A 22,755-nucleotide genomic window follows, 5' to 3' on the forward strand; every position below is an offset into this window, starting at 1 on the left:
ACTCACCGCTCTGATACCATGTAGTCGATAAACAAGAGAGAGAGAAAATACTTTGTTGTGTTTTATTGATGAATATCCAACTATACATATACATAAAGTAGTGACCATTATACCCTCATACTATACAATTAGTTACAACTATGTATTCCAACAGTAGACAAGATCATTTGGAGCACTTCTAAGAAAGGTAGATTCACTGCTTGATCGTTCTACCAAATCCTAACTAGCCAAGGCATGATGAATGCCAGAAATATTTGGAAGGCTAAAGCTCCCTTGAAAGCTACTTTTTTGTCTGAACAGTTTCCTTAAGAAAGATCCTTACTGTAGACAACCTAAAGAAACGCTGGATCGTGGTGTTGGATTGCTACTGCATGTGCAAGAAGAAAGGTGAAATGGTGGATCATCAGCTTCTACGTTGTGAGGTGGCTAGGACTTTATGAAATAACTTTTTAAAGAGAGTGGGATGAGCATGGGTCATGCCAAGGTTGGCGAATTTTCTAGCAAGTTGGAAAGGCGTCCAAGGCAGCCCACAAGTGGTGGCAATATGGCAGATGGCTCCTAAATATGTGGTGATACATTTGGAGGGAGAGAAATGATAGAAGCTTTCAAGATCAGGAGAGAAATGAAGATGGCTCTTTAGTGGGATGTTTGTTTCACTGGAGCTGTTCAGGATTAGGTAATTCATGAACTTTCAGCTTTCTTCAGCTCCTTATACTCTTTGAGGCTTGGTGGTAATGATGGGGATAGGATGTTGAGGAAGTCCAAGGGGTGTAAAAAGTTCACGTCTGATCGTATTATAAGCTGTTGACTTTTCAGAATAGTCCTTTTTCTTGGAAATGTATTTGGAGGTCTCACGTGCCTTCCAAAGTTGCTTTTTTCATATGGACTGCTGCTCTTGGGAAAACTTTGACGTTGTACAATTTAAGGAAGCGTGGTATTATAGTTATAGAGTAGTGTTTCATGGGTAAGAAGCATGGGGAAACCATGGATCATTTACTTTTGCATTGTGAGGTGGCAAGGGCTTTGTGGGATGTCAGTTTTTGTAGAATCGGTTTGGCTTGGGTGATGCCTTTAAGAGTGGTTGATCTTCTTGCGTGTTGGAACAGGCTTCATGGTTGTTCTCAAGTGGATGCAGATTGGAAGATGGCTCCTTTGTGTCTTATGTGGTGCATTTGGATGGAAAGGAATGAGTGGTGTTTTAATGATAAGGAGTGTACATTGGAACAACTCCGGAACTTTTTTGTGCACTCTTTATTGCTTTGGTTTTCTGCTTTAGTAACTAACAGAGCTTCTGATTTTTTGTTGTCGCTTTCTGTTTCTTAGAGTGCAAATAGGTGTTTTCTTTTGTTTACTTCCTGTGTACATGCGCTTCCCCTAATCATTCGTTTCTAATAAAATTACTTCTTACTTATATTTATTAGAAAAAAAGATCGGGAGTGGACAACGGATGAGCTGAAAGCTTTCTTTTTTAAAACCTTTTTCCTTTGGGTGGTTGCAATAGATTTTAATGGGATAAGTGTTTCTGATATTTTTATTTCCCTTGTAGATCCTAGTTAGGTATTACTATGGTACCATGGTATACGTCATGTGTACTTGGGCTATGGCTATTACCCAATTAATAAAACTTCTTGTTTACCTATCAATAAAAGAATATTAAATCTGGTGTAGTGTAGTCTTGATTTACAATTTTTCAAATTTGAATTCTCAAATTAGTTTATTCATAATTTATTCCCAAGTTGTAAATATCTGATTTTGCATGTGTCTTTTAGTGGCACAAGTGGCAAGGTTAAAATGCAAAGGATTCATGATTTCAGAATATTTTACAGATTCACGATTTGGGAATATTTTACGGATTCATGATTTGAGAATATTTTACTTTATTATTGTCTACTTAATATGCAAGTATATTCTTGTGTATGCTAATAATTCGTGGATATGCCATGATGCAGCATTTAAGAGTGGAGGAGAATCCCATTCTTAAGATGCCTCATTTTGAAGCGGCTTCCATTTTGCTTGCTGGACCCACTTTGAAAAAGTTTAACGATAGAGGTATCTTGTGATTTATTAATGTTTTGGTTTTGGCATCATAACTTCTTGTCTTATATTTTACTCTCTTTTATTTCTTTCCATTTTTTTTCTAATCAGCTGCACTTTATTGTGCTTCTTACTTTAGATCTTTACACATTTTTACAGTTTAATTTATATGGAATTTTCTTTTTATGTTAATATGGAAACTTAGATCTTTCCCAGGATGAGCTAGCTTTAGCAAAGCGCTACCCTGCACACACGGCTTTGTGCATTAGAGATGGTTGGGACTTTTGCCGTCCAGAGCATGCAGCAGGTGCATAATTAGGAAATCCTTTCCTTTTGGCTAATATCTGCTTTGTGGGCATTTATCTATTGTTTCATTTCTAACATTATATGTGTGCTTCATCTAGTGTATGGTTTTGGATTAACGAGTCACTATTGTACAGAACTTCTAGGAAGAACAAATTGCTAATTTTGTTTCAATGGCATCTGATGAACAGATTACTAATCTAAGTACATCCCACCTGTGACATTGGGGGAATATCAATAGCTCTATCACCTCTCAGTTTATGATGTATAGTATCTCAAATTTATTGAAATGAATAATGGATGATATGACTATGCCGTTGGATGATCTTGTAAATTGCCATACATGGTAATATGATGGTAAAACGTCCATAGATGGAATTGGTAATAAATAATTTATTCTTTCATATTTTGTTTTGAAGTATTTACTTTCAAATCCATGATAACAGTTTCTTAGGAAGTTTAGTGATAAAAAAAAAAAAAAAAAAAAAAAAAAAAAAAAAACAGTTTCTTAGAAAGTTTAGCAAATAGGTCAGGAAGAAAGATTTGGTGGTCGTATTGGACGACATATACACCAAGGTAATGTTACGTGTTGGTGAGTTTGATCCATATGTGGATACTTGTGCTATTCCTATTCATTCTCATCAATAAAATTCTCGATTGCCTATGTAGAAAAGTTTGTTCCGCATGTTGATATATGCACAATACATTATGCATGTGTTTCTATGTATGTTTTTATATATAGGTAAATTACAATATCCATCTTTTATCAATTTTGCAAAACTACTGTCACTCAACAATAGAATCAAACAGATGGGAGTTGAGGGTTTATTTGTCTGGCTCTGTAGGAGATAAATATCTCTAGCATCAAAGCATTTAAAAACCTATTTAAAAGCAATGCAGAAGCAATACCAGATGGTGAAGAAGCACGTTCAAACTCATAAAATGATATTTAGAGTGCAAATAAACTATTTTCACATCTCGTGTACTAGGAAACTACAACCAACATCACAATATGAAAAACTAAGAGAAAAATAGAAGGATTGTCTTCAAGATGATTAAACAGTGACAGCATCCTCCCTCCCTCTCCGGGGTTATGGAGCATTCACACTTCATTGTGTACCAAGACCTTAGTAGGACCCATGCCACTGATGCTACAAAAAACTGGTGTACACATTTCTTGGATTTCCACATTGAAATTCAGTAACCAAGTATTTTAAGTGTGACTAGTATCGCCATAGTGATTTTTCAATTGGAAAATTTTGTGTCACTTCTTCATAGCAATAGCAGTGCCTTGTCTGGTGAGGATATAAAACATTATGTTTATCGCACTATTTTCTAGTAAACTTCATAATGTTTGAAAAATAAATGGTGTTTTTTTATCGGTAAACAAAATTTTATTGATCATGAGAATAGGCAAGTGCCTAAGAATACGGGACATATACAAGAGCATAGCCTATGCTTGCTAGTTTAGTGATACAAGAAGTTTATGAAAGTTCATCCTGTTAAAATCACTTACAAACGACTGATAGAGTAAAGTAGTGAAAAAGAAATTTCTAAGCTGATGCATTGACCGCTCTCAGTCTTCGAAGCTTTTCTCGTTCCTCTCCCTCCATGAAAAAGTTCCCGTATAGTTTGTTGACATTTACTGGGGATTCTAACAACAAGAATCTGGGGATGATATAGTTGGTAAGTTGATATTGAGAAAATTGTGTATTGGTATTCTATTCCTCTAGAATAATTTTTCAGATATAAAATGAATGTTAAATTGAGGTCCTAGCATGTGGTTTGAATTTGGTAATGCTCAATGCAACGAGAAATTCTGTATGTATGAATAACTGTGCATTATACTTGTTGTGTGTGTCTATATATAAATACTACTAATACACATGGCAGTATTTTTGCATCTTTGATTCATGGGCAGAGTCAACTTTTCGCTTTCTTGTCGAGCAATGGAAGGATTATTTGCCTTTGGGGTACCTGCTCAAGGAAGCTTCTATTGATCAGCCTTTTGAAGAAGATGCTTGTCGTTGCCACTTTACTTTTGTCCAGAACAGCACATTGAGCACTGACCCACATGTAGTTTTGAACTATCAATGGTTTGTGGGAGAGAGAATGCTTTCAGATTTTGCCGCTATTCCGGATGCCACTGAAGAGGTGATGAAGTTTTGCATTGTTATTATTATATTTGAACATTTGAACTTCAAACTGCTGTTAATGCTTTGGTTATGCCATGCTATATGATGTGATGGCAGGTTTACTGGCCAAAGCGCAAAGACATTGATAAAATCTTGAAAGTGGAATGTACTCCCCTACTCGGAGAAACAAAGTATCCTTGTATTTTTGCCATAAGCTCACCAGTTTCACCAGGTACAATTTTTGTCTTCTCTGAGATTGAATGGTTGATTTTAGAGGTTCATTTTAATCAATCAATTATAGAACTTAAATACCTTCTCGAGTATCTTAGTTGCACAGTAATGTGAAACTAGTAGTTCTCAACATCGACATGTTTCTTTCTACAAGAGAATATTCAAATATGAAATGTATATGAAGTGATGTGTACTTAACTTATGTCACCCTTCCATGCTTTTTATCCATAAGGTAGAAGAAAACAAGAGAAATTGGGAGATGACCCCATTTGGATGTTGAGATGGTCTCAACCCTTCTCATCCCATCTCAACATCCAAACACCACTCAAGCACAAACATTTTTAATTTCAAATTTTCAAATTTTTCATCTAATCATTACCTAATCTTTACAACTTTCCCAAACTTCCAAAAAAAACACAAAAGAGAATTCAACTTTTTCAAATCCCAAAATAAAAATAATATTAAAAAATAATATTCTAACAATATTTTAACTATATAATATTTTTATTCAACTTTTTCTCTCTCCTTTACAAAAACCCCATAAAACGTCTTTAACTCAAACCATTTCACTACTATTTACAAACTATTTCATTATTATTCACATATTTCTCATCTCATTTTATCTTAACATCCAAATAAGGCATAAAAGTGAATTTTTTTTAGTAAAGTTTACCTGATGAATAATATTACTGAAGAAATATGTTGAGTCGTTTGCTGAGAAATAGGGAAGCTTCAAGAATAAATGATAGGTTTTTGATATTTGAGAAAAATGTTGGAAGTCAATGAAAGTCATTGGGAAGTTAGATACATAAATTTAAGCAAATAAGCATGTAACTGGTTGTAACACCCCACATCTATGGGTGGGTAGTGAATGAGAGCCTGTGAATGGGATCCCTTGCTGCTTGGGTTCAGAAGTTTTTACCGTTATAATAATTCAAAGGGACTCCAATTGTAACCATGGCTAGTACTTTTGTAGTACATGCATATATATGGCTTGAGCTTTCCTTGGGTCGTTATACTGGTTAATTGAAATATGTTGTTAATTAAAAATATTATCATTTTTGGTTACTTAAATTTTATTTGATATTTTTGAATTTTCCTAACGTATGCTAGTTGACTCAATTATGTAGCTAGTACAGAAATATTTTCATTTATCAGTTACTTAAATATTAATTTTGTAGTTATCTACAAAACTAAGATTTAAGTAAGATCATGGATTGTGGTTTTAAGCTTTTTCGTGGTTGAATGGACCATGCCTAAATGGGTGATATGGTTGGCTCACAAGGTGTTAGTGGAAGAACTCAAGAATATGCTGGTTTAATTGCTTTATACATGGACGGGGGCGTATAATATTTCTCACTTTGCTGGTGTTACATACTACATTAGGAAATGCAGATTATTTGGTACATTACATCCATACATTTACAATTCATGTGATGGTATTGATACTCTTGAAAGGATTTTTATTTGCCTGTAGTCTATCCCAACATACTTGGTGAGGGATGCATCAATAGGCAAGATTTATTTTGTTCAATTAAATCACATTACAAAATAATTTTGGTTTCCTCTCTCTCTCTCTCTCTCTCTCTCTCTCTCTCTCTCTCCCCCTTTGTTTGTGGAAACGAAGAGAAATGGAGCTTAGGAAGCCTCTGCATTTGAAATCAAAGGTTTGATTGAGTTATTATGAGTTAGTTTGTGCTTTTTTGGGTGGAGTCGAAGGCTTTTGAGTTTTCACCAGAAACATGGAAGTCCTCAATAAAAATATTGGAGAAGAGCATAAGGGTTTGGAGGTCTATAGTTATGGGTCATGATATAGGGTGGCTGGTGGCTACAGTGGAAGCAGTGTTATAGGCGGAGAGAAAACTGGAATTCATAAAACAATTGCGCAAAGGAAATAGAGCCCTCGTGTCTCAATGATGCTCCAACGTACATGGTAGATATCTCACTATTACCGAATATGGTGGAGGAGGCTGGTGGGGGTGTTCTAGTCACTCCGGAAGGGTATGAAGGTCTGGGTTTGGAGAAATTTGCTGTTGAGTTGTGCAGAGCCGTTGCTTTATTTTTCTCCTTCCATGATGATGGATCATGGAGGGAAAACTAGAAGAATACATACGGTCATGAGAACATCAATTTGGATTTGAAACAAAAAGACCCAAGCACAACCATGGTGGCAAGGCGTTCATATGTGGCAGCTCTGAATACGTGTCATGCTTCGGTGACTCATTTTGATACTAGGGGCAGGATGGATAACTGTGAAAGTGGCTTGGAGCCTTTGCAGATCACGCATGGATAGAACCAGCTGAAAGGGTCTGACTCCTTTGAAAGCGTAAGAGCCATTTTATGCAACAAGAGATGGTATTGGTCTTCCCAGTGGCAGTACAGCGGAAAGAGAGATGCATAGCACAATAAAGGAGATGAAAAACCAGCTTGTTGAGTTGCAGCGGTAGCCTTTTTATCTACGAAAATAGACTCACTTTTGGCTAGGGGTAACAGTGTAAGGCCCAAAAGAGGGAGCCCAAGATATGAATCCTTTATAATCAAATAAAGGAAAACATAAAGTTGGGTTCGGCCCAATCCCTATAACCAAATCTAGGAGAGTCTGGCAGGTCAAAAGGAAAATCTTCGAGGCCTTCGTAGTGGGTTCTACGTCATGACCGAAATGGAATGCCCTTCACTACGGGTGACAGAAAAGGCTGATGGCCAGTGTTCTCCACGAAGAAATGATGGCACCCATGCCGGATTTGAAGGAAAATGGTGTAACGCGTAGGCTTGAGGGAGGTGTAGGGTCTGTCTGAGTGGCACATAAAGGATGGCCGGTGGGTGGCGCACCTCCAGTCAATGTTCTTTTCGACGAAATGACGACACCCATGCCGGAGGTGAAGGAACTTGATGTACTGCCAAGACCTGTGGGATTTTATTTGCCTCCAACCCAGAACCTCCAATTGTGACCATGGCCTCACCACGCATGATAGAGAGAACCAATTTGTCGGTCTCTCTTCAAGCATCTTGTGACAACAACAATGGAGTTGTTGAGAAGGTGCAGGATTTGTATGTAGGAGATGATGTGAAGGAAATTGTGGGTTTGCCGTCGGTGCCCTGGAAGATGTTATCCCCTTGTTATCTCTTCCATCGATAAACAATATAGCTGGTACATTATTGGATTCGGTTTTGCAAAAGTTTAATGAGATACAACAGTGTGTGAGGATTACATGTGGAGGATTTGACGACCAATTCACAGCACTACTCATTGCAATTGAGGCAGGTCACTTAATTGAAACAAAATCAAGATCTAAGAAGAGCATGGAGTTAAAGCTTCTTACTTGGGCAATCAATTACAACGCTAATGGTGGTAGTTCAAGTTGAGGGAGGACTAGAGGGAGGGCAAAAGTTGTATTATGAAGCCTTCATCTGTTTTCATAGAATCATTTGGATTATGTAGAATGGTCCTATTTAGCTTCTAAGGGAGTTTCGGGTGGAGTATTAGTTATGTGGGAAACAAGGTGTTGGGGTATTTACAAAGACTTGCTTTGCTTTGGAGAGGCGTGTTTTGTCCCAATCAGGCTTGGTGTAGATTAGATAGGTTTCTAATTTCTCCCTTGTTCCCTATTATGGGCTAGCTATTTTCTCTTGTATACATCTAGTGTACTTGGTTATGCCTATTGATATTAATAAATTTTTACTTAATGAAAAAAATTGCATTACAAATAAATGAAAGTAAAAAGAATGAAAAAGGGCCCAGGCTAATAAAAGAATTCATGATGCCCTATGACTTTGACTTTAGATGAAGGTCAATGCTCATGAGAACTCACCCACATTCCCCCTTGTTGGAATAGGCTCTGCTAAGTCAAGCTATTCATCACATTTTTATACTTCCTGTGTAATTGCCTATTTAGATTGAAAAAACATTATTTATTCCATAAAAAGTCAAGCTATTCATCTTTTCTTATTTTCTTTGTTGATTTTTTAGCATTTATGCCATATACCACCATTTCACTAGATTGGTTGGGGCTTCTAGCTGCACGACTAATTTTATGTCTCAATAAGTAGAAGAGTGTGGTGTGATAAAAGTAAAAAATAAATGCTTCGCCTTTTGCCCCAAATGGTTATATTATGGTGCTTTCTTGGATATATCTTTGACCTCTTTTATGGGTAAACTGTCAGTCCAAATCCGTCTTATAGACTCATCCTTATGTTGTGGAAATATTATCCATATGTGCAACTTGCATCATGCTTTTATTCCATCTTTTCTTACCATTTAATTTGTTTCCCTTAACTTTCCTATCTCGCAAAGGAACTGGAATTCCAAAGGTTGTGAACCTTGAAGTCCATGGGGAACTGGTGGAGGGAAATATCATTAGAGGTTATGCTGAGGTTGCATGGTGTGGTGGGACTCCAGGGAAAGGTGTTGCTAGGTGAGTTGCATTTTTAGAATCATTATACACAACCATCAATATGCATGCATGTTGTATGAATGCTCATGCATCACATCTATGTAGATATGTATATGTATGTATATTTATAAATTGTCGGGACAAATTGATAGTCTGACTTACTCACATTTTTCAGCTGGTTAAGGAGAAAATGGAACAGCAGCCCTGTGGTAATTACTGGAGCAGAAGATGAGGAGTACCGGTTGACTGTAGATGACATTGATTCAAGTTTGGTTTTTATGTACACACCAGTAACAGAAGATGGTGCCAAAGGAGAACCTCAATATAAATATACTGATTTTGTAAAAGCAGGTGTGTCTTTGGGAGAGAGAGGAAGGGGGGGGGGGGGGGGGGGGGTTTGTTGGTAGCTTAAATCTTCTCAATTTTTTGTTTTTAACTTCTGGTATATCAAGTTCCCTCTCCTTTCCAGGAATTCTTTCCCAGTTATTGAGTTCGTTCAATATGCTTTTATTAAAATTTACCTTGTTCAACTTGTCTCTCTCTATATGGATGTTAACTTTCCTCTGCAAATATATTTAATTGCCATTGCAAATATTTCAAATTGCATCTAGGCATTCTACTAGCTGTTTCTGCATTGTTGTGTATGCGTGCGGGGGTTGGAGATTTCATATTGGTTATGCTCACCTATACTCTTGGATTGGTGTCCTAAAGTAGTTCAATTGCTGCCTCTAATGGGCGAATGTAAATTCCAGGATTGGCTTGGGAAACTGTTTTCTGTTTTAGCAAATTTTGAAAGAAGCCCTGAAAAGATGGCACGAAGAATGCCAGTTTAGGGCATGTAAACGAACAAAGGAATTGGAAAAGCATAATTAGCAGGCTGAAACCTAAAGAAGTGATGGTCTGAAGTTTACAATTGTTACTGTTTTTCTTACCCAGTGTCCAAAGAATACTCTGTTTTAAATTTCTGCAGTATATAGATGATTTTGAAAAGGGTGAATATAATTCCTGATAGTCCTTTGGAAACTGCATTATAAAGGAAATTCTGACTAACATGATGTATCAACATTTTAGTTTGAGCTTTGTCTGTGCAAAAGACATGCTAGTTTAGGACTACAGAATTTTAGGGTGGCTTGTTCTAACGGAGGCCTTGGCATGCTGACTGAGTAACCATTTTACTGCTACCTACCTACATCATCTCATTTTTGCCTCTTCTATTCTCAGCCTTGAAACACTCTCAAAGCTTATTGTAATGTATGGAAGAGGCCCTTAACCTTGGGATTCTTAACTTCTAGTTTATACTTGATGGTCACTGCATCATGAGAACCTTAGTGCTTGTTATCGAATGTGAACTTTCTTTCTTAGATAACTCTGTTTGGCTGGAAGGAGAAAAGAATGGTTTGTCCAGTAGTGATACGAATTGCCATGGAATTTAATTATGGGTCTTTCCTTTGGGCTTTGGCCATTGTATTCAATGGAACTAGTGTTCATGATTTTCTTGTATATTTTTCTACATCCTAACTTGTAACTAGGCTTGCGCTTTTGTATACTTCCCGTGTACTTGGGCTATGCCTATTTAGTTGTCTAAATAAAAATTTTCTTATAAAAAAGGGGTTTTCTCATCTGTCTTTTATGTGGAAATAGTGAGGGTGTTAATAGTATGTGGTTGTGTGCATGTCTGTATTCTGATAAGTTGGACATGCAGCCAGTGAGTTTTTAACCTGCTGCAGCATCCTCCATATCTTCTCATGGGGGAGGAGGTTTAATGTGAACTAGAACTCGTTGTTATGGCCATGATATTTTATCTGTTAAATGCATGCTATTATTGCAAGACTGTAGAATGGCAAGTCTCAACAATAATTGAACTTACAAAGATGCTTGCTCTTAAAATGATTCACTTTATTTTGTTTCTTTCATTTTATTTTTATTTTTGTAAGTTTATGTTAAGCCCCAAATGCATTCTAATGGATGGTATTGGATCTTGCTCATGATGCAGCTCCTCCATCGGTCAGTAATGTTCGAATTATTGGTGATGTTGCTGAAGGAAATGCCATCAAAGGAGTTGGTGATTACCTTGGAGGAAGAGAGGGTCCCAGCAAGTTTGAATGGTTACGTGAGAATCAGGATACAGGGTGAGTATACATGTATTTTCTCTAGCCAAATTTCACCGCTTGTTGTGGATTTCTGGCTTGCCTACTTAAGGAATGAAGTTTCCCACGATTTTGCTTCATAGCATATATTTATTATGGGCCTAGATTATTTGCAATCTTAAGCTCTCGTTTCTTAGTTTCCTTTTGTATTGTTTTTGGTTTGTCTTTTTGTTGCGCCTAAGATGATATAATATATACTTTAGAATCTAAACTTTTAGTTTTGAGAAATGATATTTGCAGTCATGGAGGGCACAAGCGCCGTGCAATCGTTTTGAAAAAAGTGAGTAAACACGGGATCCACATGAAAAATATTTAATTTTTTAATAGTGGACCCCACTCTTTTTCAAAGTGATTGCGTGTCGCTTGCCCACTTTATGATTGTATGTATCATTACTCTTTATTTCTTTATTTTTTTACTTTCTTAAATGCTGATATGGAACTTTTACTTCCAGGAAAAAAGATTGTTCTGTTTTACTATTCAGCTATCTCCACCCCCAATTTTATGGCTTTTGTTGCAGAGACTTTCTACGAGTGTCAACTGGTACATCCGAGTATATCTTGACCAAAGAAGATGTTGGGCGAGTCATGGCTTTTGTGTATATACCCACCAATTTAAAGGGTTTGTCCATTGCCCTTCTGTATTGAGGAAATATTCTATATATGCTTCTGTTGATTTCTACAGATTATTGAGTAAAAGCAAATTGGTACCTTTCAGGGCAGGAAGGGGAATCTGTATTAGTAGCATCTAATGTAGTGAAGCAAGGTACCTCTTGGCGCCAACAACTTTTTGTGTCTTATGTTTGCCACATGTATCTAGTTCATTATGTATCAGTAAGGGTAATGTGTGCTTTTATAAAATGGGTAATAGTATAGGGAGGAGCCACCTGCACTCTGTGGTAGACCTCCCGGCCTTACTTATTCCTTTGTAGAATTCCAAAACTTGTGTGCTTGGAGTATGCATTTTAAGCTTTTTAATGAAATTTTTAGTACTTGAAAAAATTGTTCTTTTAAAATGGTGAGGTATTTCTAGAGTGATAAATGCAGTTTGATCTTATTTCAGAGGATAACACTCTGGTGTGTTGTTATGGTGGATCAATTTGTTTACATTCGTCTGGTGTGTTATTCAACCGTTCCTTCCTTTCCCCTATTCAGCACTACCAGATAGGCCCTTTGGATTTCTACTTGTGCTATTTTTAAATGCATTAGACTTTTCTCCCCAGGAGGATCATATTGACAAATGAACACTAAATGCAGATGAATAATCCTACAGACAATGTGCAAATATTCTTTGAAATCCAAATTCACCCACTGGCTTCACTTAAAGCCATTGTTAGGCGTTGGCTCTCTACCTTGGGCTGATTTCTTGTCCTTATCTCTTCTAAAACATTCTGATTTTCACTTTTCTTTCTTCCCTTGTGCTCTCTCTCTCTCTCTCTCTCTCTCAAGAAATAGAACTTCTTCCTTTGCAGGTATTCTCTAGCCACCTGTTTTGCATTTGTATTTTTCATGCATAGCTTAATAAAGATTTTAAAAAGTCTGCATAGGTTGAGTCTTTTTTCATTAAGGAACATTACCCATGTAGTTTTGATGTTAGACAATATTAATAGTTTTGCTTTTACCTCCGTGGACTATGATAAATTCTAGTTTTTACATTTGGCGATTCAGAAAATTTCATGCAATTGGGTTTTTTTCTACTTCACTTCTATTTAAAGGTTGGTTGGATACAATCTTTTGTTCTCAGATGCGAATAGGTTTAGTTGAGATGTTGGAAATAATCTATTTATATTAATTGTATGATTGATTGAATGTTTCAATAGGAAAAGGGTTTTCAGGATTATCAGTTTATGAAAATAAATTCACAATTTGCCTCTAGACTAGTAGCATAAGATTTTTTTGGAACAATCCATAATTTGTCTTGTGTTAGGTCAATCAAATGGGAGGATTATTGAAACTTCAAACGGTTTAAAATTTGGGCAGGGGTCACCAATATAGCCACTAAAGGAGGGGGGACTTGTAATTTTGTATAGAGACTGCTTTTATCCTTTCTGGTGGAAGATAAGGGTGTTTTCAGTAGGGAAGAGATTCCATCTCCCTGAATTCTGTCTGAATTACTTTTCCTTGAATGCAATTCTTAATTTTTGCACATTTGTCTGTCGTGGTAACTTAGACTTGTCTTGTGTCCTGAGAAGTACATAAGGAGGTCCCCAAAGATTGTTTTACTTGATACTCGTTCAAATTTATTTGATAATCCAGCTGCTTGTTGATGTTGGAGTTGCCATATCAATCATTACCTCCATGATCAATTTTTGTGTCCTCTTCTTTGAGTACAATGGCAATGCTTTTTTTCTCCCTCTTTGCATAGACATCCTATTTTTAATAAAAATTGCAGCTATATTACTTTATCTTGGTGCATATTATCGTGAACTTCCTTCTGTGGTGATGTGGATCGTTGTCGAAATTCCAGCACCACCCAAGGTAACAAAAGTAAAGATTATTGGTGAATTGCGGGAGAACAGCAAGATTACTGTAACTGGTATTGTTACTGGAGGAACTGAGGGTTCCAGCAGAGTACAGTGGTTCAAGAAAAGATCATCCATATTGGATGGTGAGGAAGATCTTGAAGCGTTGAGCACATCCAAGATTGCCAAGGTATGCGATGTTAACTTTCTGTGAGCATTTGTATGCAGTCATCCTGCAACCGTTCGAAATTAGCTTTTCCTTTAATATTTGATGGGGTTCTTAGTTGAGCTTTGGTCTTTGCTTAGGCATTCCGCATACCTCTAGGAGCTGTTGGCTATCACATTGTTGCCAAATATACTCCGATGACTCCAGATGGTGAATCTGGTGAAGGAGCATATGCGATATCAGACAGAGCCGTTGAGAGTGAGAAAACCTTTCTTTTTATATCATCACATTTTCCAATGAAAAAGTCTCTTGATTTGTAGTATCATCATGCCTAAAACCTTCATTTGTATGTAATATTTGCCTCTTATTCGTTTTTTATGTTCTTGCAGCTCTTCCCCCAAGCTTGAATTTCTTATCTATTACTGGTGATTACACTGAAGATGGAATGCTGACTGCATCATATGGTTACATAGGGGGTCATGAGGGGAAAAGCAAATACAATTGGTATCTTCATGAGGTATACACTCTTGGCAACATGGTGTAAAACTTTATGTGAACTTTCTTTTTGACAGGTAATGGTCATGTACATTATGGGTGCCTTGGTTTCCTTGGTATGTAGACGTTAACTGTTCTAAACTGTTTATCTACTGTAAGATGAGAGAGCTTCTTGGTAAAACCATATGTAGAAATCATGTGGTACTCATTGAATGACGTTACATTGACTTTGCAAATCATTAGAATTGCCATTTCATCAATCTTCCATTGGCTGGATTTGTTTTATTACTGCAAAATATGTTCCTATTAAGGCTGTAAATTTTTCAGGTTTGGGTTTTTCTTTTCCTTTTTACATTAATATTTTCAAGATTTATTTATTACTGATTCCTTTTTTTCTGATTCATATTTTGTGGGTGCTTTTGTCTACCATCATTATATTGTTTAGTTCTATTGTTCTTCTAACCATTCTTGTATTCTATAAATGTTCAATATGACTTATATTATCTGTTCTCTACTTCACTTGAAGTTTAAAAAAAAAAAAACAATTGAAAGATCTACCAGCTATGTTTTGGGGCTAACTTGTTTCAAGCAAAAGTTTGGTGCAAACTAACTGCCTTGCCCTTTGTTTCACATTAATTGTTATCACGTGTTAGTACTTAAGTTTAGATCATTATTCTAATATTGCCCTATACTTTCTTTGGAATCTGCAGGTTGAAACTGACTCTGGTTCTCTTCTACCTGAGGTTTCAGGACTTCTTCAGTATCGTATTACCAAGGCTGCAATTGGTAAATTTATTTCCTTCCAATGTATTCCAATACGTGATGATGGCATTGTGGGCGAGGCAAGAACTTGCATGGGGCAGGAACGTGTTTGCCCTGGTAATTTCTTCATCTTTTGTTGTTTAAAATTATATCGGCTAATGTCAAAATAATATTTATAATTATGGCCTTACATTAAAGTGATGCATGGAAGGGTTTTACATTTTGAAAGAGGTGTAATGTCAGTGCTTGAGATTTCATAATGCTTGAAAAGTGTGGTAAAATGTTATTGGGTGAGTCCTAAGGGCTCTGCCATGGGGTGGTTCCCCCGTCATAATAAAAATGTATGGCAAATTGTTATATAAACATTTTACGGTGTTCAGAAATTTGTGATACGACAGACCTTTTTAATCAACAGAATGTGAAAGTAATTGCGAGCCTTATTACTTAACTTTCTATCAAGTATATATTGCCTAAACATTGGTATGATCCTGAGGGAGAAATGTCACGTAAGTTGAGATTGGATTCATCTTTCAAACGCCCAGAAAAAGATGAATCTAATTGAATGACCTTTTCATTTTTTTGGAAATCGTTTACTCTTGCTTTAAACGGGCTGTCCTGAATGGTGTTCATTTGAGAGCAATGCAATGTTATATCTTACATGGGACCAATACATTTTAAAGAGTCAAGATTTGATAGATTCTATGTGAAAAGTTTTCCATGACCCATGCTAGGGGAAATTGTTTTTGCATGATTGCCTGTTACCAATGTATATATTTTCGTGTCCTGGTTTGCAAATGAATGTGCACTATTACAATGTGTATTCATTGTGGACATATGAATTAGACATCATATATAAAGTTGTGATTCTTTTATTTTCATTGGTTGAACTTTTCTTCTTATGCTGAGTGCTACTTGATGATTAGGAAGCCCAAGGTTGCTTTCTCTACAAATAGTTGGGAATGCTATTGAAGGAACCACGCTAAGTGTTGAAAAAAAGTATTGGGGTGGTGAAGAGGGAGATTCACTGTTCTGCTGGTTCCGGGTATTTTCGGTCAACATTTTTACACCAGTTGATATTATTGTACCTCATTTTACAAAGCCATTATTTGATTGAGAACACTTGGATGGGACATTAACCTCCTGCAGGAAATATCATCATTGTTGTAATTGGATGCTTGGCATCCAAGTACCTGAAAGTCATAGTTCCTTAAAAAATGTGTTTCAATTATTTGATGTCCATTTTTCTCTGTTAATTAAGTTACTTAACTGCTGATATTCTTAGTTATCACTTTTATGTATATGCAGACTAGTTCAGATGGCATGCAAAATGAAATTAAGGGTGCGTCTACTGCATCATACATGCTCTCAGTTGAAGACATTGGCTTCTTTATTTCGGTTTCATGTGAGCCTGTAAGAAGGGACTGGGCTCGTGGCCCCATTGTTCTTTCTGAACAAATTGGACCTATAATATCTGGTAAAGTCATGCTCTTCATCTGATCTACACTTTTAACCAGCTTTATTTTAAAGAACTGTGGTTTTAATTATTTTTTGTTGCCATGTCCACCCAATAACTGTTCATCAGGAATAGTCATTCAAGTTCTGTAGATAAATAATACTGCTGTTTGGGGCAGGCACATTTTTGGCTTGGGCTAGGACTTTGTTACTTTCATTTTCCTACATGGGTTTGTTGTTGGGCTAGGGCTTTGTTGGGTTTATTGTTCCTTGTATCTTTTTTGCACCCCAACTAGGTGTTTTCTCTTGTATACATCCAGTGTACTTGGCTGCACCTATTGGTATTAATAAATTTTTACTTATAAAAAAAATAATACTGCTGGCAAATCAATTGTCTTATAGGAGCATGTTAATTTCATAAATTGTTTGATTTTATTATGCAATGCAGGCCCCCCAACCTGTCAGTCTTTAGGCTTTCTCGGATCAATGATAGAAGGGCAGCGTGTGAGCTTTGTCGCCTCTTATAGTGGAGGGTGAGAAACTTGATTCGCCACCTTACATTGATAAGGTTGCAACTCCTAGCCTTGCTCTTGTGACTGTTAACCCTGACATGGGTTGTTAATGATTCAGGGAGAGGGGAGATTGCTCCCATGAATGGTTTAGAAAGCAAAGTACTATCGTACGAGAGAAAATTAGTACTTTTGGTGAGTTTTGTGGAATAATGAGATGAGATCTTTTCACCTATCCATATTGAATTACAATATTAATAATGTAATTTTTTTTTTTTTTTCTAGCAGAGTTTTTGGATTTGACTCTTGAGGATGTGGGAAGATGCATTGAACTTGTTTACACTGCCGCGCGGCAAGATGGAATGAAAGGGAGTCCTAGGAGCATAGTATCCGACATAATTGCTCCTGGTTAGTTGAACATTGGTTTAAAAATTCAACATAATCCTCCAAGGATGTGAAATGGTCATTATGTTTTTATGCTTTCAAACCATAATCTAGTTTAGGCTATTGGGGCGGATCAAACAAGCTTTTCACTGAACTGTGAAGAGGTAAAATCTTTGACTATTGGGGCAGATCATGTAAAATCACCGGCTCCAGGGAAATAAATGTAGTAGATGTTGTAGGTTTTATTTAGCATAGACAACAAGTAGATAATTGAATTTCCCCTTGTTGTGCTCATGCAAGGGCCTGTTCCATCTCTTTTTATTTTGTTCTTTCTTTCAACAGCGGATCCTATAGGAGTGGATCTGGAAATTCTTGATTGCGTTGAGGACAAGGAGGTTGTGCCACGAAAAACATATTTTGGTGGACAAGAAGGTGTCGGACAATATATTTGGTACAGAACAAAGAATAAGCTACATGCATCTGAATTAACAGATATATCTGCTGCTTGTGAAGATGCTGTTATTTGTGGTAAAACACTGTAAGTTCTGAATCTTATTGTTATTATGAAATTTTAGAAACTCATGTCTGCATCTTCAAATTAATGGTGGTGAATGATGTGCAACTGTGCCAGAACTTATCTACCATCGCTTGAGGATGTTGGAGCCTACTTGGCCTTATATTGGCTGCCCACTCGTGCTGATGGAAAATGTGGGAAGCCATTGGTTGCAACATCCAATTCTCCAGTTGCTCCAGGTACAACTCTAGTTGCATAAAATCAGAAATTGTTTCTTATTTTGTTGGCTAAGTTGAAGACCTACAATTAGATGGCCTTGTCTAATATAGATATAATTCTGATTGGGTGATTGGAAGACTCTCTTTAGAGATTTTTCCAGTAGTGCACGTATATTCTGGTGTCCTAAGCGAGTGATAAGCTCAAGTGGTTGTTCCCATTCATTGTAGGTGATGTTTGCCCTAGGGACACCTCCTTTTCTCTAGCTGTTAAACAGTTGGTTCTACGTAGTGCATGTACTCCCAACTTCTATCCAGACTTATGGCCCTAGTCATGCCAAGGCACTTATATGTTAATTTTTTAGCTTGTCATTTGATACATTAAATAAATAATGTGGCAGCTCTTCCCGTTGTTTCTAATGTTCGTGCAAAGGAGTTGTCGTCTGGTGTTTATTCTGGAGAAGGTGAATATTTTGGTGGGTATGAGGGATCAAGCCTTTTCAGCTGGTATAGAGAAACTAATGAGGGCACTACTATTCTTATCAATGGAGCTAACTTGAGTATGTATGAAGTTACTGATTCGGATTACAATTGCCGCTTGTTATTCGGGTAAGTATTCTGCCTTGATCTTTCTTTTCTTGTCATTTTTTGGCTGGAATAATTTATAACATGTTAAAACTTGCCTTCTGAAAGTTCCAAAAAGGAAAAATAACCAGTATTCTATCACTCCTTGCTCAAAGTTGCTGTGATTTAGTTTTTATTTGTTTCTAGGATGAAATGTTTTGAACAACAAGTCATTGCCTCAGTGTAAGGAAGACTTTTTATTTATTGAATGGTGGTGACAGTTTTTTTGAAGTGGTGATAGATCTCTAGAAAGCTGCAACAGATTCTTATTAGACTAGGTTTTTCTATAAGATTGTTTTAAGAATGGTCAATCAGTTTGCATTTCTCTTTTGAGAACCACCCACAATGTTGGATCCTGCATTACTACATGGCAATGTTGATCTATGGTGCCTTTGAAGGTGTCATTATTCACCCTATCTGAATACAATGATACCCCTCTATTTTAATCAGATGTAGATAATGGTGAAGAAGTTGGCTTCTCATGATTTTTTTTTTTTTTTTTTTTGATAGGTAATTTTGGCTTCTCGTGTTATCAGTTCCTAAGAAAAGTAAATCTCCTTATTCTTTGTATTAAGAGAACATAAAAATTCTCATTCTACATATGCCCATTACTATCAAAATTAAGTTTTTTTGTATGTTCAGCTGCATCACAATGCCTGTGGTGTTTGCCAACAGCTGGTCAGCCTATCTGAACCTGGAATTTTTAAGGATCAAATAGATGGCCTATCAGACGTTACTGGGGCCAGGGTAGTCTGCAAACATATTTTTCTTACCGAGATATCATATAGTGGTTAAATTTATTTACCTCATCTCTGGTTTTTTCTGTACCATTCTGGTCTTAATAAAATCAGTAATGTATGTGCTATTGTCTGCTGATCCTTTCATACATTTATTATAAAACATATGATGTGATCTTATACCGATTTTACTGTGCATCTTTTTGCGCATAATAGATTTAATATTTTCTTATTTATTTATTTCACAGATACACTCCAGTCCGTTCAGATTCAGTTGTGGGAGAACTCAAACTCTCTGAACCAACTGATATTGTTCTCCCAGGTAAAAGTTTCTGTTTGGTTATACAGAAGCCTGGGGCCTTTAAAATAACATGCACATTTCTTGTTAGAGAAAATAGTTCCAGAGTATACATGATATAACTTGTCGAACACAGTGAACTTGAAGAAGACTGTTTATATTTGAACTTGAAATAGTGTAATTAGGTGTTTTCTTTTGTATGCTTCCTGTGTACTTGGGCTTTGCCTATTACATTCGTTGAATAAAATTCTATCTTACTTATAAAAAAAAAAAATATTTGAACTTGAATATTGCATTGCTTTCCAGAGCTTCCAAAAATTGAGGTGCTTGCTCTCACTGGAAAGGCAGTTGAAGGTGATATACTCACTGCTGTTGAAGTAATTCCAAAGAGTGAGACTCAACAATGTGTATGGAGCAAGTACAAGAAAGATGTCAAATACCAATGGTATGGTGCTACTTTTGAGTATCCTGCTACACATTCAAATACATTCGCAACATTCACCGAACTTTTCTCCACTCAATTACAATATTCAGAATTCACATAGATGTTGAACAAAGTGAAGCTCTATAAGTAATTTATCTATCTTGCTCTTTCATGTAGGGTTCCCAGACTGTCATTTTATTGTTTGCATTTACTGGTTTAGTTTGATCTAGTTTTTTAGAAATGTATCTAATCTTTGTGACTGGTTTATTTAGCTCTTGTAATGGCACCGCATTCCTTTTATATTTGACATCAGGGAAACTGCAGGTTCTGTTCATCAGATGTTGAAGATAGAAAATCGTATGAACCATTACCTACACAGTATTCCTGCTCCTACAAGGTCCGGCTGGAGGACATTGGCCGACATCTGAGATGCGAATGCATTGTAACTGATGTGTTTGGGAGGTTGACTGAACCAGTATATGCAGAGACTGCACCTGTATTGCCAGGTATTTTTCTTTACACTGCTGTGAATTGACTCATGATCCATTTTGTTGCTCAATTAATGGCTCATAATCAATTCTCTTTCTGCCTGTGCTGGCAAAATGTTGTTTGGTGGAAAGTTTTCACGGTTAGAAAGGTACTGTGGTATGTGTTTTATTAACACAGTAGAAAGGTATTGCTGCATGCAGGATCTATCTTTTACATCTAACCTAAATATGGATTAGACTTGTTATTGTCCTAGTTGCTCCTGGTATAATCATTTTTGTGAAAAAATTGGAAGATTTTGCCTTAAATCTTCTATATTGAAGCTGGCACCACTGATCTTGCATATTATTAATGTTCTATGTTCACAACAATCTTTTCTCTCTTTCTTGGTTGCCCATGATGTGTGTCACCGAAGTGAGCAACAGCTATAAGACAAGATCTTTCCTGTAGCTCGTTCAACTATTGTTATGGTCTCTTTTATTGGCACTGGGTGTTCGAGAACAAAGTCCCAACTAATCTTGGGGGTGCACAAGCCCCCCGCAAGTGTACCTCTCGGGTAATTCAAGGGAAAACTCCCATAGTTGATGGCTCCTAGAAATTGTTTGCACTAAGAGGATTTGAACCTTAGAGCTGGTGGGAGTATACCACCATGACCAAGGCCCTTACCACTTGAGCCAACCCTTAGGGGTTTCTGTTATTCTTATTATCGCTATAATAATTGTAATTATTATTATTGTTAACATTAGGATTATTATTATTATTATATTACCATGGGCTCTATTTTGATTGGTTTCAATATTTCGTTTTTAGAAATCTATAATATGAAATTTTCACATAATCAGTGCCTTGGTTTTTATTTTCTCGTTTTACGCTTCTATTTAAAGATTTTTTTGATGACGAGGTATCCAAGAACTTTCATTGCCCTAGATAAGGCTCTGGTTCTCGACTAATCCCCGAGGTAAAAGACGTCTCCTTCAGCAAATTTGTCACCTTCATTGTGGTGCCTTGTTCGCAAGGACCAGAGATTAGCGAGGAGCAACCCACCTGTAGGGTCTCCTTTTGATGCCTTCCTCGCCCAGATTGGGGTCTCTGGGGAGCCTTTTAATCTCCTGCTCAGGAGGGTTCTGTTTAAAGATATCCAGATGTTTAAAATCTAAGAATATTGTTCTCCTTATGGAAAGCCACTTACTTCCTTTAGTGAGATTGATCACCATTTTTAGATTATTATTAATGAAATTATTGGTGTCTTCACAGTGTTTGGCTACTTGAAAAAGAAAAATAGACTTTGTTGTACAGCTTTGAACCAACTTTTAGGTGGACTAAATCTTTTAATGATATGGAATTTTTACTTTCTATGTTAACTTGATTTGACTGCTTCCAGCTCTTTTTTTGTTTTTTAATTGATAATAATACGATTGTAGGGATTCCTAGAATAGATAAGCTGGAGATTGAGGGGAGGGGCTTCCACACCAACTTGTATGCTGTTCGTGGCATTTATAGTGGAGGAAAGGAAGGAAAAAGTAGAATTCAGTGGCTTAGATCAATGGTTGGAAGTCCTGATCTGATCTCTATACAAGGTATGATAGATCTTTAGATTACCACTCAGGAGTTCATTTCTTGTGTCTTTGAAGACAATAACTTATTTATTTATCATTTATGTATTCCAGTAAATTTATGAAAAGAAAATAAAATAATGGGTAGTAAAGCTGATCACAAATTTGGTTAAAAATGTGAAAAAGATTATGGCTCTTGGTGAACTTCTCAACTACCATGCCTTGTTTTTTCTTATCTTTTCTTTTTCATGTGCGTGCAATTTAAAAGTTTACTTATTGACACTTATCGCTTAATGGATGCTAGCAGTAAAGATGAGAAGGGGATTTATGTTTGAGGAATAACACGAGATAAAGTCTGCAAAAGTTCGCATGTATTCTTTGATGCGCATATCCCATTAGTCAACTAGGATCACCCTCTAATTGATTGTAATTATTA

The 22,755-nt window shown here is 36.5% G+C and overlaps 1 protein-coding gene across 2 annotated transcripts in view; it reads left to right on the forward strand.

Annotated features, from left to right (window-relative positions):
- The window catches only part of LOC122276248 (187-kDa microtubule-associated protein AIR9), a 43,690-nt gene that overhangs the window by 16,965 nt on the left and 3,970 nt on the right, over positions 1-22,755 (forward strand). Inside the window, exons 9-33 of one of the 2 annotated variants that reach the window (XM_043085827.1) lie at positions 1,950-2,049; positions 2,240-2,341; positions 4,259-4,491; positions 4,590-4,704; positions 8,995-9,115; positions 9,270-9,445; positions 11,088-11,223; positions 11,760-11,860; positions 11,957-12,004; positions 13,706-13,890; positions 14,007-14,124; positions 14,256-14,383; positions 15,072-15,240; positions 16,047-16,165; positions 16,429-16,597; positions 17,024-17,108; positions 17,206-17,279; positions 17,370-17,492; positions 17,811-18,006; positions 18,100-18,221; positions 18,599-18,806; positions 19,807-19,880; positions 20,163-20,301; positions 20,605-20,786; positions 22,188-22,343. In XM_043085827.1, the coding sequence (XP_042941761.1) occupies positions 1,950-2,049; positions 2,240-2,341; positions 4,259-4,491; positions 4,590-4,704; positions 8,995-9,115; positions 9,270-9,445; positions 11,088-11,223; positions 11,760-11,860; positions 11,957-12,004; positions 13,706-13,890; positions 14,007-14,124; positions 14,256-14,383; positions 15,072-15,240; positions 16,047-16,165; positions 16,429-16,597; positions 17,024-17,108; positions 17,206-17,279; positions 17,370-17,492; positions 17,811-18,006; positions 18,100-18,221; positions 18,599-18,806; positions 19,807-19,880; positions 20,163-20,301; positions 20,605-20,786; positions 22,188-22,343 (3,379 nt within the window). The remainder of the gene's footprint in view (positions 1-1,949; positions 2,050-2,239; positions 2,342-4,258; positions 4,492-4,589; positions 4,705-8,994; positions 9,116-9,269; positions 9,446-11,087; positions 11,224-11,759; positions 11,861-11,956; positions 12,005-13,705; positions 13,891-14,006; positions 14,125-14,255; positions 14,384-15,071; positions 15,241-16,046; positions 16,166-16,428; positions 16,598-17,023; positions 17,109-17,205; positions 17,280-17,369; positions 17,493-17,810; positions 18,007-18,099; positions 18,222-18,598; positions 18,807-19,806; positions 19,881-20,162; positions 20,302-20,604; positions 20,787-22,187; positions 22,344-22,755) is intronic. The other variant, XM_043085828.1, reaches the window with a different exon arrangement.

The sequence above is a fragment of the Carya illinoinensis genome, chromosome 9 (assembly GCF_018687715.1).
Source record: "Carya illinoinensis cultivar Pawnee chromosome 9, C.illinoinensisPawnee_v1, whole genome shotgun sequence".
Taxonomy (NCBI): domain Eukaryota; kingdom Viridiplantae; phylum Streptophyta; class Magnoliopsida; order Fagales; family Juglandaceae; genus Carya; species Carya illinoinensis.